We start from the raw sequence: 15,987 nt of genomic DNA on the forward strand, positions 1-15,987 counted from the left end.
TCAATCAGTGTAGATGTAAGGGCTATATAAGACTGATGCTGCCGTTAACGTCATTTTCAGAGTCATCAATTAAGTTATATTCCCTCATAGAATAGAGAGATGAAGTGATTAAAAAAAATGTAATGATTTAGAAATAAGAGCCATAGGATTTTTACATGAAAGCAGTAAAGGTGCTTTTGTGCGCCACATCGGGGAAGATTTTCTGTTCAGTATCGCAATTGCTGAATCTGACCAAGTTAAACATTGGAATTTGAAGGAGCCTAATTGCATTAGATTTTATGATTTTGGTTTGACCGACTGACTTTGAGGGCCTATGTTATTAGGAAGGCATGATATTGATTTTGCATATAGTTAATGCCTATGGTCTGTCATATGAGTTTTCTCAGGAAGGTATTTTTCAAAAGATAAGAAATGTAAATTTGTTGTTGTTGAAATTAATCAAAATGTGTTGTTTGAACTAAGCAGCTTTTAACAAATTTATCGATTACCTTTTTTCTCCATTAAACGCCCCCGGCGTTTATTTAAAAATCGGCAGTTTTTATCCGGCGTTTTTTCGATGCCGGCGTTTAATAAGGGTCGGGCGTTTAATCGAGAAAATACAGTACATCGTTGTCCAATCCAATGCAATTCGCGACTCATTACTATCTACTCATAGGGGAGGGGGAGGGGAAAGGGAAAGGAGAGGGTGGAGGGGAGGGGGGAGGGGCGGACGGGAAAATGTTTGGCTCGAGGACGTGACATTAGGAAGTTATTTATCATTTACAATTTCTGGGTTTTCGTTCAATTCATTTAAGCAAACTATCCTTTAAAATACATTGCTGTAAGGTGAACTTGTAGGCTGTAATTGATACGATCTATGAGAAGGGATGCTATCGAAAGATGCATGCAAATTTAAAGCAATCTCGTCAAGTCGTTGAAAATTTTTTATTTGTGCTATAAAGCAAATCTTTTTGCATGGATAAAAGTCTCTAAAAGAAGTAAAGACAAGAAAAGTAATATGAGTGTAGACATTGATTAAATTTTTGAACTGTGAAAGTTGGCCTAAGGGCTAGGTCGCATTACAGATCAATTTTCATTTTGGCTCGAAAAAGTCGGCTGGAAAATCAAATTGCTTCAGACCGGAAATGAAAATGAATTGAGCTTATACGGTCGTTTTCTCCCGATTTTGAAATTTTTGAAAAATCACAAATGAGGGGTCGCACTAGAAAACAGGTATGTTGACAGATTTTAGTCCCTAAAGTAAACAGTTTTCTGTAAAATCGTCTGTAATGCGACCCGGCCCTAACCAAATTGTTGGTTGATTATTACGTGATCCAGCCGCATGCATCAATATCTTTCACAAAGGGAAATTTGAGGGGGCATCTAAAAACAATAAGACGATTTTGAACAATAAGGATATTAGTAGTTGTCAAAATGTCGTTTCCGTCTTAATGACGTCAATGAAGATAAAGAAGCATGTCATGAGCATTTTCACAAATTGAAAGACGAAGGTTGAATCATAAACGTAAACATAGAAGCACGATTAAGTTTTTGTTTGTCCAGTTTTCTTGTTTTCTTTGTTTAAGTCTCGTCTTCTGCTTTAAAGAAGCATTTATTGGAGCCCAAGTTGAGACCATACATCATTGGAAATAAAAGCTTCCAATATCTTTGGTTAAACTGCAAACCTTATATGGTCATTGTCTTCTTGAGGTCAAAGAAAGAAACAAATTTTGTTTTCAAAATACTGTGACGAATGCAAAATCGACTTCATTTTACACGAGACTCCATCGAGGAAACCAGATAACAGGTTGAAATGGCGGCCGTTCTCGGCCACTACAACTTCTGGAACATAACAAGCGAGCAAGCTCTTGAAGAAGGATGGCTAAGCCTACAAAACGTGAGGCCACTTTCAGCGATCAGCGCTGCCCTATCGATAGCAATGGCACCAGTAATCATATTTGGAAATATTTTGGTCTTAGTTGCAGTTTGGAAAGATCCTCTCAAGAAACTCCGATCATCACCCTCTAACCTCATTTTGACATCCATGGCCATAGCAGATCTTTTAGTTGGCTTGGTGGTTTGTCCGATAACTGCTTATTGGGGCTGGGTGATATCTTTCCGAGGAGATTCACCGCTAGATCTTTCTGTGATATTTGCCCTCAACGTTTTCTCTGTAAACGTGAGTTTTGGTCATATGTTCCTTCTAACAGTAGACAGAGTCTTCGCCGTAACCACGCCACTTCGTTATCGTGTAAGAGTTACAAATAAGAGAGTTTTTATCGCCAACTGTGCTTGCTGGATTTATTTCATAGCTTTTGGAAGTGCATTCCTTGTGTTGCGCGATTCATTTGCCATAATCGGGGCTGTCTACAACTTTCAACTTCTATTTATGCTTTTGGGCATGTTGGCCATGTACGTAATGATCTTAAACTACTTTCACCGATACTCCAAAGAAAGAGCAGAAGGACACTCACTCAGAGATCGTAATATTATAATGCAAAGAGAAAAAGATCTCTTCAAGGCAATATCGGTCGTTGTCTGTGCTTTTCTCATCTGCTACCTGCCGTGGTTCATTGTTCAAGTGTTGATCTACTTATGCAAAGCGTGCCATCCACATTTACCATTACTGATGATTTCTTTCGGATTTTCAGGAAGTCTGACATACGCAAACTCAGGTATAAACCCATTTTTGTATACGTGGCGACTCCCAAAATATAAAGAGACATTGCTATACATTTGGAGGCAACTCATTTTAAAGGAAGAAAAAGCTAACAAGTCAAAATTTACGATATCTTAAAGCTTCTGTCGAGGGTTTAGTTGTCAGAGGCATGAACCTTAGATATACAGATCTAATTGTCCTAAAAGAATGGTGTTGAATATTTAATATCTGCCGCGTTTCGAACAACCACCAGATTACGTAAACAGAAGGACCGTGGGGGTTAGTGGATCGCTTGATCGAAGTACGACGTCAGTATCTGAAGATTTTACTCTTCCAGATCTAGAGAGTGATGAAGGTCTCATTGGGTCTAATCATAAGCTGTAAAACGAAAAAAAATATTGAGCCGTTAAGCGAAAAACTTGGCAACTTTTAACCGTTAGTCGTAAAAAAGTTAATTGTTAATTTCTTTTTAACCGTAGCGGAAAGAAATTAAACGTTAGCAGTAAAAAAATTTATCACCCCAGCGAGACACTCGCTGATTTATCGCTTTTGAAAACCATAAGTAGTACTTGCGTGAGAACGAAGTTCAATGCGAGTGATTTTGCTCCAACAATTGTACTTCCTCTGACGCTGATGCATTTTAAAAAGGTAGTTTTCTTACGTGTTGTGATTTCCATTTGAGTTTGATAAATTAATACATAAATCAAATTTTATGTGAGATCCCTTAAGCCTTAATCAAGCGATCGACACAACAAGCCCAAGGGCCATAGATTATATTTAGTGAAGACGTAAATATCTTTATTTGGGAGCAAATAAATAAAGTTATCATGGCGTCACTCACGAGAAACGAGCCACAATTTCCTGTAAGTTCCCTCCAAGTTCCGATTATCAAACTTTAGTCATACTCCCAAACAATACCTTAGTTTGGGTGCAAATAAATTTAGTATAACATTATGAATTTACTCAAGAGAACGAGTTACAAGTTACTGTAAATTCTCTCCGAGTTCAAAACCAAACCGCCAGACAATAGAGGTCGAGTAATTGTAGAAAGCCTTGACCCGAAAAGTTCTGTTTAGCGCAGCCATATTAGTGTTACGAGAACCTTTCGTTTCCTACTTCAGTGGCGGAAAGTAAGAGTCGACAAATGTCAAAAACTTTGGTGTAATGTGACTCCTTTTTGCCGAAAACTCTACGAAGAGAACAAGACTTCGGCTTGTATATTTTCGATAAGAAAATGTAGGTAATAAAAACCAGAATCTAACTGACGGAATCACAGAAAAATACTTTTTTATTATTATCTTAGTGAAGATTTATAACCTCCTTTTCGCTCTTTTTTCCGGCAGCAGATCGTCCCTCTTACCTTAATGTATGATTACCATTTCTGTACCGACGCAAGCTGATCATGTTAACTTCCGAGAATCATAATCTTTTATATTCTTGCTCATGCTGTTTTCTGTTGAGCAAATGTCTCGTTATAGGTAAGAAAAGTTGTAACAAAGTCCAAATTTTGAGATTTCAAGGACCTTTCTCTTCAAGATTTTGAAGGACTCAATTCTTTAGTTTCTCGGAAGTCGTGAGAGTTAGCAGTCCAAAAAACTTGTCATTCGTTTATCTTTCTGTGCCATTCAAATACAATTTCATCAATTTACAACAATTGCTAAAGAAAGACGGATTAATGGCAGGGAAATCTAATAAATACCCTTAAGTATTGTAAGCATAGGTTCCCCTACAAAACGTATTCAGGTGAATAAACCCAGACATCAAAAGAGTAAAAAACCGAGTTTACAAGCCATGTTTATTATCCATGGAAGAATGAATAGTTGCTGAGAAAAATTATCTTAAATCTTTTTTCTGAAAAATGCTAGAGATGAAGAGCCAGTGATCTCAAAAGTAAGGGAGTTGAAGAAAATTTCTGAACATATTTGTTCTACAAAATGTAGAGGAAAGGAGTTTGCGTGCCTTGTGTGTGGCAATGGATTCGGTTGTTTCTCATGAATATACTTTGACATTTTTAAGGGAGGATCTTTTGAACTAAAGCATGAAATGACCAAGCTTCATCAAATGAATGTCGTGGAATTTAAGTAAGTCACCGTATTTTCTCGAATAAGCGCCCACCCTCGTGGCCATATTAGGGATCTTTAGCAGTTAGGACAGCAATGTCAAGGAAGACGTAGATTTAAAAATGAATATATATTGAATGGAATTTCGCGAATGACTGGATGTGTTAACCATCTCTTACAGCGCCGCAAGTTAACCTCAGCATAACGTATGAGAACTGCGTAGAGTTCCAAAAAGAAACTTAACTAATTTGCCGATGGGATTTTCTCTCTCGGACCACGAAAATTTTGATGATTTCAAGTTGTTATTTTGCAGAAGAAGGCTAAGAAATGTACACAGTTTTAAAATGCTCCCGCTGAGCTATCGTTCTGCTCATAAGATCTTTTGTTTTGACGTCCTCATTTCCGTCGCCGTCGTGCTTTGCTAAAGTTCCCTAATATTATACAAGTGCCCTCTCGAATAAAGAACCCCCCTCCCCTCATCCCTCACTTTTTTTAATAATAGGGATACAAGGAAAAGCTGTTTCTATTTCCGCTTTATTCATGACTTTTTTAAGCTTCAACCACAGAGGAATCAGTACAGATTAATAGTTTCGTTATAAGCGCTCTCCTCGATTAAGCGCCCTCCTTCCGATGAGCGCCCCTCTTTCAAGCTGAAATTTTGAAAAGGCACCCGGACGATTATTCGAGGATATGCGGTGATTATAAGTTTCTTAAAAATAGGATCTTTCTGAGTATCATAGTTAGACTTGTTGACTTTCTCGATGAAACATTTTTTCTAAATGACAATTCTATGATCATTTGTTTTGTAGCTTCATCCGCAGATTAAATTACAATCATTAAGGTTTGGGGTCATCATATGGCTTGCGACGAGAGGATCCAAAAAGTATACCTCAGGTAGCTAACGTAGCTAGTAAAATTATCTAAATCTACAGTGTAGATTTAGATATTTTTACTAGCTACGTCAGATATATGCGATTTCCATGTTACATTTTCATCTAAAACTACCCCAAGTTAGACCATTTCATTGACGTGTGCAGTGGGTTTCTGATTGATGACGATATGAAAGTAGACATGAAATGCTTCTTTTCTCAAGGTTTAAGTTCTGAAAACAAGGATCAGGAATGAAATAAAATGGATTGATATTTGAGACTCGCCGTACTATTTCTTAAACTTAAATTACGAACTGTCGCGGTGAGCCCTACAAGGCAACTACACTTTTGAGAAACGGGCCCTTGGCCTCGTACCTGTAGAGTCTCAAACTCTTTTTGTAGTTTTTCTATCTCGTGGTAGTCTGTGGAACGATTTTAAGTCACACGAAAGGCCATCCCGACTCAAATAATAAAGTTTTGGTGATACCCAGACCACCAGTTGTTTGTGAACTGACAAAGTTATCAATTTTTTTTAAAACACTAGGCGTCCGTACTTTAAGACAATTTTGGAGCGACAAGGTAACCGGTCGGAAATCATTTTCACAAGAACCTTCTTATGAAGGAAAAGAAAACTAGACTATTTCAGTTGTACTCGAGATCGTTTGTATAACAAAGGCAAGTTAAGCTTTTCAAGCCTGTCAAATTTTTGGAATTGGTTCACAACATTCTGCCCTCAAGTTCTGGTGTCATATATATATATATATGATAATGCTTGCTAACCAAGAAAGGAGAGTTTGATATGTGTAGACAGACGCCCCAAGCTTTTCATGGCTGAAACACAAGACAGTTTCACTGTTTTGTTCACTTTGGGTTTATTTTGTCACTAGATAACCTTTCACCTTAATATGGCCAATTACCTTTTGGTGAATTCTGTTCCAAATTCAACTAGAGAGAAAAGGTTTACGGAAAAGATGCTTTTTATAGAATTATATATTTCATATTAATCTCGAAGTGATTATTTATGCTAGACGTTTTTGCGGAAAATTTTGCTTAAATGAGAGATGAAATTCATTGTATAGCGAGCGGATTTGGCAGTTTTTCATACAAGCGTTCTAACATCCTGTTTGTCTCAGATTTTTCAAGGTGAAGATCATGTTAAAGGAGGTCACGATCATGCTTTAATGATCCAAGTGATAGACCTTGAATCAATGAAAACTTAAAGGAATATCTCCAGACAATTTCCCACGGAAAACGTACATGTAAATTATATCTTAACTAAAGTTTTTCTCGACTGATGTGTAGGCCCTGTTTTTTTCTTATAACGGTCGCCAGCGTTATTTCCGTTTCCGTTTTTTCGTTTTGTCTTTAAAAAAACTGGAAAGAGTAAAACGTTTTGGAAGAAAAGTTTTTCAATTGATTTTCCAAATGAAAAGTAGCAGGTTGTCAATTTTGCTCAATTCATAACCAAGGCATACATCTTCCAAGCATTTCAAACATTTTTTTCTGCTGTCATACTCTCCTGATTCCATTGACGTCCTGCATACAGTCCTGTGAGGGCACATAAGTGAACTTCAGTTCCACACGACCTCTGCTCTTTGATGGCAGAATCAAGTTATTGATTAAAAAACCATATTTCTTTCTTGTATTTCAATGTTATTCCTCTGCTGTCTCCCAGCTTGATTTGATTGTCTCACAGCAGATTTAGTAATGAGTTGTTATCCAGCCAATTAGAGAACGACCAGAATTCCATTACAAGACCGCACAGCAATTTTCCTGGAATGATAGTTTGCTTTAAATAGAGAACAAATTAGAACGTAAAGGGAGAAAATCAACGGAGCTTTCTCTTCTGTCAGTACAAGTAAGTTCCGTAGTTTGTTACTTAGCAGTTTTTTCGAAGCGATTAACTATTGGATATATTTTGTCGATCAGATTTCGGCCATAACCATATCAAAGAAAAAGGAAACGTTTAGTACATAACATTGCCTTCGGCAAAGGTTTATTGTAGACTGTTCATCGCATGGTATTCATGATAGTGGATTCACCACCAAATATTAAGCTAATTTATATATCGTAATGCGAACTCCCGATAAAATCTAAGCAACGCTTGGGAACTTTGTACCAGCAGCCCACTTGGATTGCTCTACACAAGCTTTCTTGGTGGAGTATCCGAAGAGCTAGATTCGTTTGAAGTTACTCATATTCTTCAATTTTATTGTTTTCTGTTTTGAGGCATGTCTGGAAGAAGAGGTTTTTGTCTTGTTTTGACTGGGCTTGTACTCTTGCTGTTAGAGTTATCATCGGCTAAAGACGGTAGGTTATTCGTTAGTAAAAGCCAACCAAGTCTATCTTGCATCTTTTATCTTCAGTATCGTAAGAATCTTAGAAAGATAACTGCTCTAATAAAGTAAATATTCAAATTAGTAACAAATCTCCCATTAGAGGCCATTACTTCTCACTTTCTTCCTTCTTTTATCCAGTTTTAAAATAATCGTTTTCATCCACTTTTTAAAATATTTGTTGCGTTTTCAAAATTTCAGAAGGTTACTGAAAATAGAACTTAGCCCAATGCTCTCATTCCACCCCTTGCGTCACTGAAGATTAGAAAAGAAAATTGTTTAAGTCATGCCAAATGTACATGTAGTGGTAAACCGTGCATTATTACGGTCGTTTCTTTATAGTGGTATCCTTTCATCATATTATATTGTATCTTGACATTTATTGCAGATTGTCAAAAATTATTAAACTTTGAGGGGAAATCACAGGAAAACTGCCTGAGACGTATACCAGACACCAGAGGAACAATAACATTCTCAACTTCCGTAGCCAAGCTCGGCTCAAGGTCACTGAGATGGGAATCTGGCACCACAGGAAAATCGCGATTGAGGTACACCAGGCCCTCATCTGCCCGCATCAGAGGACGTGACCTAAGCCGAGGAGGGGTGAAGATGTGGATCTACAAAGAGACTCCCTCACCTGGAAGAAGCATGCAAGTTAGATTTAGAGATACAGCTCGGAGCAACCAAGTTGGGTCATTTGATATTGACTTGGGATTTAAGGGATGGCGAGGAATATGGGTGTCCTATGGAGAATGCAAACGTTACTCTCATAGCCTCAACTCTCCCGCTGAAATTGATAGAGTCGATTTTGCCTTGAGCCATCACGACACAATTCATATCGATATGCTTGACTTTGTGAGAAGGATGTCATTTCAGTCTCGTGACAAAATAGTTCCACCTTTCACAAGATTCGGCTCACGATATGATTCAAGCAACTTCTGGCAGCAAAGCTACCGTTGGAGTCAGCAGGCTCCGACTGCCCTTCCAGAAACGGTGGTTGCTTCAAAGTCCTTGAGTCTCACTCACATCGAGAGTCGCTTGAAAAACTGGTATTGCGATGAGAGGGAAACCACCTACGACTTCTCTGGAGAAGCCAAGAAGCGTTGGGATAAACTGGTGAGGAGCATTGACGCTGCATATCTGGAATACGATAGACTTTTATTTAGGACGCTACACTCAGGAAAAACAGTGATAGTCGGGCCTCCTCTGTTCTGTCGCGGTTGTAAAAGGGGAACACGAGCGTATTCCTTGAAAGATCCAACAAGAAAGTTCAGCTTCGTCCAAATGCGTATCATGCTTCCTTTAGCCATAGAGTTTTATCTTAAATCCCGCGCCGAAGAAGTTTCCCGAACTGTGACAGAAGAAACTCCTGAACTGAGTTCTACTAACAAAGTAGATGTGGACCGTGCCATTGAAAGGATTTGTGGAAACGACGCAAACAGGCAGAAAGAGTTCCGCGTGTACCTTGAAAGTTTGACGAAACCTTACACAAAGGACCAAGTACGCAAAATATTAAATGACGAAAACGAAAAACGCCTTGAGAGAATAATTAAACTGCTTGACTACATTGAAGACCAAGGATGGGCTGATGGAAGTGCAATAGGCTCCCTGGATCATGAAATGAACCGTGGTGGTGCTGGATATACACACACTCTTTTCTTGTTGAAGAACGCCTTACAAGGGAACACTAAATACAGATCAAGACTTTTAAACTTAATAAATACCGCCAAGTGGTATAGTGATTTTGGTGAAGTTTACCAATCGACGTTCGAGTATAGTGGAACTACGGCTGACAGAATGATTACAATAATGTTGTTTCGGCTCATGATTGTGTTGATAATGCCTGCTAAGTCGGATATGGAAATAAAAGAAAGGCAAAGGGATATGGATGCTTTGAAACGATGGATGGATAACGCCCTGAGTATCAACAAAGCCTTCGGTGGAGTTATTAAACCTGATTACACTGGCTTTCATCACAAGACATTCTACGCATCTGCGTATGCCCCACACGCATATCATACAGCTGCACAAGTGCAATACCTCTTAGAAGGAACAGATTTTGCACTGTCAGATGAGTCGAAACGAAATTTACTGGAAGCTCTTGAAACAATGAGGCTAGTAGCAGTAAAGTATTCAACACCAAACAGTGTCGGCGGACGCATTGTAGACTATTCCAAAAAGATTTTGGTAAAAATTCTCCCAGCATACGCCTACATCAGTGTTTCCCATCCATCTGGGCCACTGGCATCAACCCCAGCCGAAGAAGTGTCAGTTCCTGCTGTTAAGAACGTTGGGATGTTTTTACGTTTGTACCAGCCTACTGACGAATTTGTTAAAAAGTACTTGGAAGATGGAACGGTTAACAGGGGAAAATCGTACATGAACAGCCTTGGATCACTGAAAATTATGTCCATCGTAAGTTTATTAACTGAACGTTGCTGAATGCCTATACATATAGTAGTTTACCTCAATATTTTCGAGAACTTATATCAGATTTTTTTCTAATACAAGGAATCTCATTCCTATAAGTAAAGCACCAATAATGTTTTGGATACACTACACCACTGTTAACAATCTGCATAACATTTGAGAGGACCATAAACTTAGGAACCCTGTTACCGTGCACTTTATTGCTGGTCGACTATTTTTAAGAATTGTTTCAAAAAAGAAGAAAATACTTAAAAGCTGGTTAACCCCTTTTTAATGCAATTCCAATGCAGGGCTACATGCAATTAAGCTTCATTTGATTCCTTTCGTTTTTAATAAGTTAGGGATTGCTTTTATACTTGAACGAAAAAATTTGTTTGTGTGCACCAGAAGAACGATGCAAGAATGTTTATGTTGCTGCCCCAATGCTGTTGATTTAAACCTTCCTTCCTGCAATAAAACATTGTAAACGAAACTCTATGCATAAAAAAGGAGAGAGAAAGAGAGATTGGGGGCACATTCTTACCCTTTTATAAGCTTGTAACAATAGCATTTTTTAGGCAAATTACTTGGTGCAAAGTTATATTTTGATTTTTAGCATATTAACTGATTTCTTGTTCGTTTTCTCGAACATAGGTCTTTTCTAAAGGTACATCTCCTGAGCCCTCCCCTGAAGGTCATTGGTCCAAGAACTTTGCTGCTCTCTCAATTCATCGTCGTAAGGACTGGGCAGTGACGATAAAAGGCTTTAACCGGTTTGTCTGGGACTTTGAGGGATCTACAAGGGTAGGAAAACCTGAAAATGTTTATGGTACCTATCAGAGTCATGGTTCAATGTTGATAGCGAACAGCGAAGAGGCATTGAAGGCTCACGATATAAAAAATGGATGGGATTGGACAAAAATACCTGGAGCCACAACAATGTCCCTGACTCTCGCTCAGACGAGTCTGAGTAAGGCAAGAAACTTCAGTCCACAATCTTCTGCTGGAGGAGTAACCTACAGAGGACCAGAGCCTTTATCCAGCGGAGTATTTGGCATGGACTTCCGCCAACCCAGGTACAGTTTTTTGGAGGAGAGCCACCCCTATCCAAATATCAATCTCCGCTTTAAGAAATCTGTTTTCTTTTATCAAAACGTGTTGGTCTGCCTAGGAAGCAACATCAGAATAAACAATGGCGGGGCAACTCAAGCTCAAACGACCCTTTTTCAAGACAAGCTGATAAGTGACAGCTCGTCCATTGAAGTTGACGATGAGCGAAAAGATGATTCAACTCTTTTTGACGCCATGACCCCATTTTCAACTCCAAAAGGAAGTAGAAGGGGATACACTACTCTGGTGGACACCAAAGGCAACAGCTACTACATTCCAAGATCAAGTGCATCCGATCTTAAGGTTCACGTACAAACACAAAACTCGCGAACGTCCTCAGCTAAAAAATCCAGTGGCACCTACGGAACTGCCTGGCTTGAGCACAGTGCGTCTGATGGGAGTTACGAGTATGCAGTTCACATTGATACTCCTTCATACGAAGGCTCTACTGGCTCTTATTGGGAAATACAACATTCTGACGTGTCATATAAGCTATACAGGGTTTTGAAGCAAGACGATGAGGCTCATGTGGTCCGATTTGAAAGATCTCCTGAACGCAATACAGCTTTGCTTCCACTTTATGGTTATGTCTTTTTCCAAGCGACTTCATCTGTCCCTCTTCCTTCCTGGGGGATTGTCTCGTCAGTGAACAGACAATGCAGGATTATGGCGGAAGAAAACACTCAGGAGATTTACTTAAGCATTAGTTACCCCGACCTGAATTTCCCTGGCTCAAAAGTCTTGCGAACCTCCGGCGATGTCAAAGTTCGGGAACTGTTTCGAATGGAAAGTGAGGAGATCCAAGTTGAAGTCACCTTGGCACGCGTTGTGAGCACAACTCTTCCAGAACTGCCCAAGGTACATGGTTCTCCAACTGATTACGTGCCAAGGGTTCGAGTGATTGAAACAGTTACCGAGAAACCAAGCCGAGGAAACAAACTAGTCTTTGCCAATCTGAAGAACGGATTCAGCGTGGAAGTTAAACTGACCAAAATAAATTGTTGACTTTTTAACGGATTCTTAATGTGATTACTTCTATGTAAACATATCGATGTATTTTAAACAATAAACAACATATTTGAGATTATCATTATCAACAGGAAATATTTATACTGTGTGATGTAGATTAAAGGATTCTTCGTGCTATGTGTTGATTTTGTTGTTTCTCCTGACTCTACTTCAAAATTTTCGAGTGAGGAATTTTTTTTGAATGAGAATATGAACATGACCAGAGTGTAAAATGAATGTCGTGAAATTAACGCACGTGGGTTTCGTGAAAATAGGATCTGTATTAGCATCATATCTAGACTCGTTTATTATCCTGACTTTACGTTTTTGCAAAATTGCAATTATTTTCAGACTTTTTCAGTTTATAGTTTGATCCAGACAAATCAAATTGGTAAAAACTGGAGCACGATTAGCCTTCTGATTGGCTGAAGGAAGCCAGGTTATGAGCTTGTTACTCAGCTCCAACAAATGTGGTCAATGAAGTCGTCGGCGAAGACGAGAAAGAAAAGTTTCTGTGGGCCTTGAGGTTATGGCGACCCTAAAAATGGAATCTTAAAAGGTTTCGGGACTTTTGACAAACGCGCACCTAGACTCTTACCTCTGACTTAGTAAAGTCTCTCTTTGTGTTTTCAATTTTTCTCTCTCTTGGAAATCTTTTGAACAATGACGAGCTACGTAAAAGGCACTGTCGACTCAAATAATAAAATTTGTTGATAATTAGAGGACAAGCTGTTTGTGAACAAACCCTGGGACGCTTAAGTACATGTGCTGTCAGGATACTAAATTTGTTTTCCAAAATGGCAGCGTCCTTATTCTAGTTTTGAGCATATCTGAAGACAATTTTGGGGTGATTGTAGATTCCGTTTTGGAAATCATTTTTAAAACATCCTTCCTATGAATAAAAAAAAATGCTGAACGGTTTCACTCGGACATGAAAGGCAGGCTGTTTTATTTGTTCCAACCCAGTCAATTCTTAGGAATTCTGCCCTCAAGCTTGGGCATGTCAAGGTTAAAGTCAATAAAAAACTTCTAACCTCTAGAGAACTTTCATGTAGAATATATATTCGTCAAACTCATCTTCTCGGCTGATGTATAGGCTCTATTTTAATCTTATGTTGTCTCTAGCATTTCCAGTGCATTTCACAGACAAGAAAAGTGGTTGCCAATTCATAGGAGATATAAGAGTTTAAGGTGGAATGGTCCTTTACTGCAGGAAGTGGTTATAGCCACAGAAAAAAGGTAGAGAGGTATATTCGCGTTAGAGAAAATAAATGAGGTAATATCTCATTCATTCGTCAAAACCTCTGCTTTGAAATGCAGGGTTGCTCGTCTAATTTGGAGTTTGCTGGTTAGTTTTATTGTACTGTTGAGGTTAGTAGACTAACTCGAATACCACGCGCAAACGGGAAGCACCAGGAGTCTGATCAGGAACTTTTATGCCACTCCCTGAGGTTTATCGTACGATAATTAAGCCCTATCACAACGGTGAAGGACACATCACTTAAAGGGGAAAAATAAATGTGTGGTCTACCAGCACGTAACAAACCAAGGATCACAATACTTGCATAAGGATTTTAAGATAATCTAACAGGTCTAAACAATTCCCAAACATTTAGCCAGAACATTCCTAATTTCAGTAGTTCCCAATCACTTTTAAGTTTAGTAGTTCACAACAGCTGTCACTTTTGCGCTAAACGTGCACTGTTGTTTTGTTGTCCTTCTTCTTAGCTATGAACAAGATGTCGCGGCGCCCGTGTCATGTATTTGAGCGCATTGAAAGATTGTCATGAGATCCTTCTTATGAAGAAAACAAATACTATTCGATTTCACCTGCACTAGAAATGTTTTGGTAACAAAGCCGGCTTGTTTTTAACCCTGTCAATTGTTTAGATTTGGAACATAGTTTTCTGCCCTCGAGCTCGAGTAACATATTATTTTCGTGATGCAATTTTCTAGTCAATAAAGAAGATTTCAAAAAGTCTAATAAGTCACCGAAAGCGTTATACGGCTTTCACAGAGTTGTAATCGATAGGTTTATTTCATAACTAGACAGCATTTTATTGTAATGTGGACCACATTGCATTTTAAAGAGATATGTAAATATGTTTTCGAATTAAATTAACCTTGAAATGGTTATATACAATAAAACTATTCGTGAACAATTTTTTTTAGGGAAAGATTCAGATGGTAGTCATTGTATAGCAGGCATAACACAGTTATACGCGATTCATCCAAGAAGAATTAAATCCCATGCACCTTCGAATTTCGTAATCCTGCATACAATAGTCCTACCATGCTGTTGTCCTAAATTTTTAAGACAGATCACGATCATGCCATAATAATTGGAGTCACAGACACTGAATCTAAGATCTATGTCAAGGAAAAAGACAAGAAAGACGAACTCTTAACAATTTCCTAGAAAACTTCAATGAAGATTATTTCTAGGCGAAAATCATATTCTCGGCTCATATGCAGGCCCTGTCTTTATCTAATGCGGTTTCCGGGATCAATTACATTTTCACAGACATGAAAAGCGTTTTTCAGTTCAAGTCGAGGTACGTTGAGAGGTCGCTAAGAGTAAGGTGAATTTTTTTTTTTTTTTTATGGCAGACAGAGATTCTAGCCACAGAAAAATGGTAGAGGGGGAAATTTGTGTTAGCGAAAGGAATTAAGATAACATCTCATTGGTCACAATTTCTGCCGTGAAAAGCAGAATTTGAAAGAGTAAAACTTTGTGGATGGAAAAGTTCTAAGTTAATTAATTTTTCTTCAAAGCAGCTGTTCGTCAATTTTTCTAGATCGTTATGGTCAACCTGTGACGTAATTCCTGCTTTCACGCTCTTCGATTCCTTTGACAAACCGTCTGGTAAAAGCAGATTTAGGAATAGATTTATTTTTGTCATCTCACCCGTAGCCTGAGCTCTTTTGTATCAGAAGCTGGACATCAATTCACAAACAAGGCAAACACCTTCCAAGCATTTCAATAATTTGCTCCGCTGTCATACACTCCTGATTTCATTTAGGTCCACCCTATAGTCCTGTTAAAGTAAATTTAAAGATTGGTAAATTTTGTCATTTCGCTCACTCATAACCTCTGCTCTCTGATGTAAGAAGCAGGTTTTTGATTCATAACCATATCTCTTTCTTTCATTTCGATTGTTAATATCTGCTGTCATCCCCTCATGATTCAATTGTCTCGCAGTAGATTTAGTAATAAGTTGTTGTACAACCAATCAGAGAACGACCGCATTGTCATTATTAGATTGCTCAACAATTTCCACGGAATGATAGTTTGCTTTAAATAGAGCTCAACTTGGAACCTAGAGAAGGACGACAAACGGAGGGTTCCTCTCTGTCATTACGGGTAAGTTCAGTACGTAGTTTGTTGCTTGGTAGTTTTTTTGAAGTGGTTAACTAATGGATATACTATGTCGAAATCAGATTTGGTCTTAACAATAACAATAATAAAAAAAGGAAAAAGACCAGGAAAAAAACATTGCCTTCGGCAAAGAGGCGTGGAAATACTTTATTGTAGACGGTCCCCTCTACGCTGTTTT

At 38.4% G+C, this 15,987-nt stretch overlaps 2 protein-coding genes across 2 annotated transcripts; both read left to right on the forward strand.

Annotated features, from left to right (window-relative positions):
* Positions 1-1,582: 1,582 nt before the first annotated feature.
* Positions 1,583-3,883, forward strand: LOC131788223 (adenosine receptor A2a-like). The gene has a single exon (XM_059105308.2). The coding sequence runs from the start codon at positions 1,793-1,795 to the stop codon at positions 2,774-2,776; it is 984 nt and encodes a 327-aa protein (XP_058961291.1). The 5' UTR covers positions 1,583-1,792; the 3' UTR covers positions 2,777-3,883.
* A 3,915-nt stretch (positions 3,884-7,798) lies between these two features.
* LOC131788171 (chondroitin sulfate ABC exolyase-like) lies at positions 7,799-12,451 on the forward strand. Its single transcript, XM_059105240.2, has 3 exons — positions 7,799-7,877; positions 8,292-10,318; positions 10,967-12,451. The coding sequence occupies exons 1-3, from the start codon at positions 7,799-7,801 to the stop codon at positions 12,425-12,427; spliced, it is 3,567 nt and encodes a 1,188-aa protein (XP_058961223.2). The 3' UTR covers positions 12,428-12,451.
* Positions 12,452-15,987: the final 3,536 nt, after the last annotated feature.

Source organism: Pocillopora verrucosa, chromosome 1, assembly GCF_036669915.1.
Source record: "Pocillopora verrucosa isolate sample1 chromosome 1, ASM3666991v2, whole genome shotgun sequence".
In the NCBI taxonomy this organism is placed as follows: domain Eukaryota; kingdom Metazoa; phylum Cnidaria; class Anthozoa; order Scleractinia; family Pocilloporidae; genus Pocillopora; species Pocillopora verrucosa.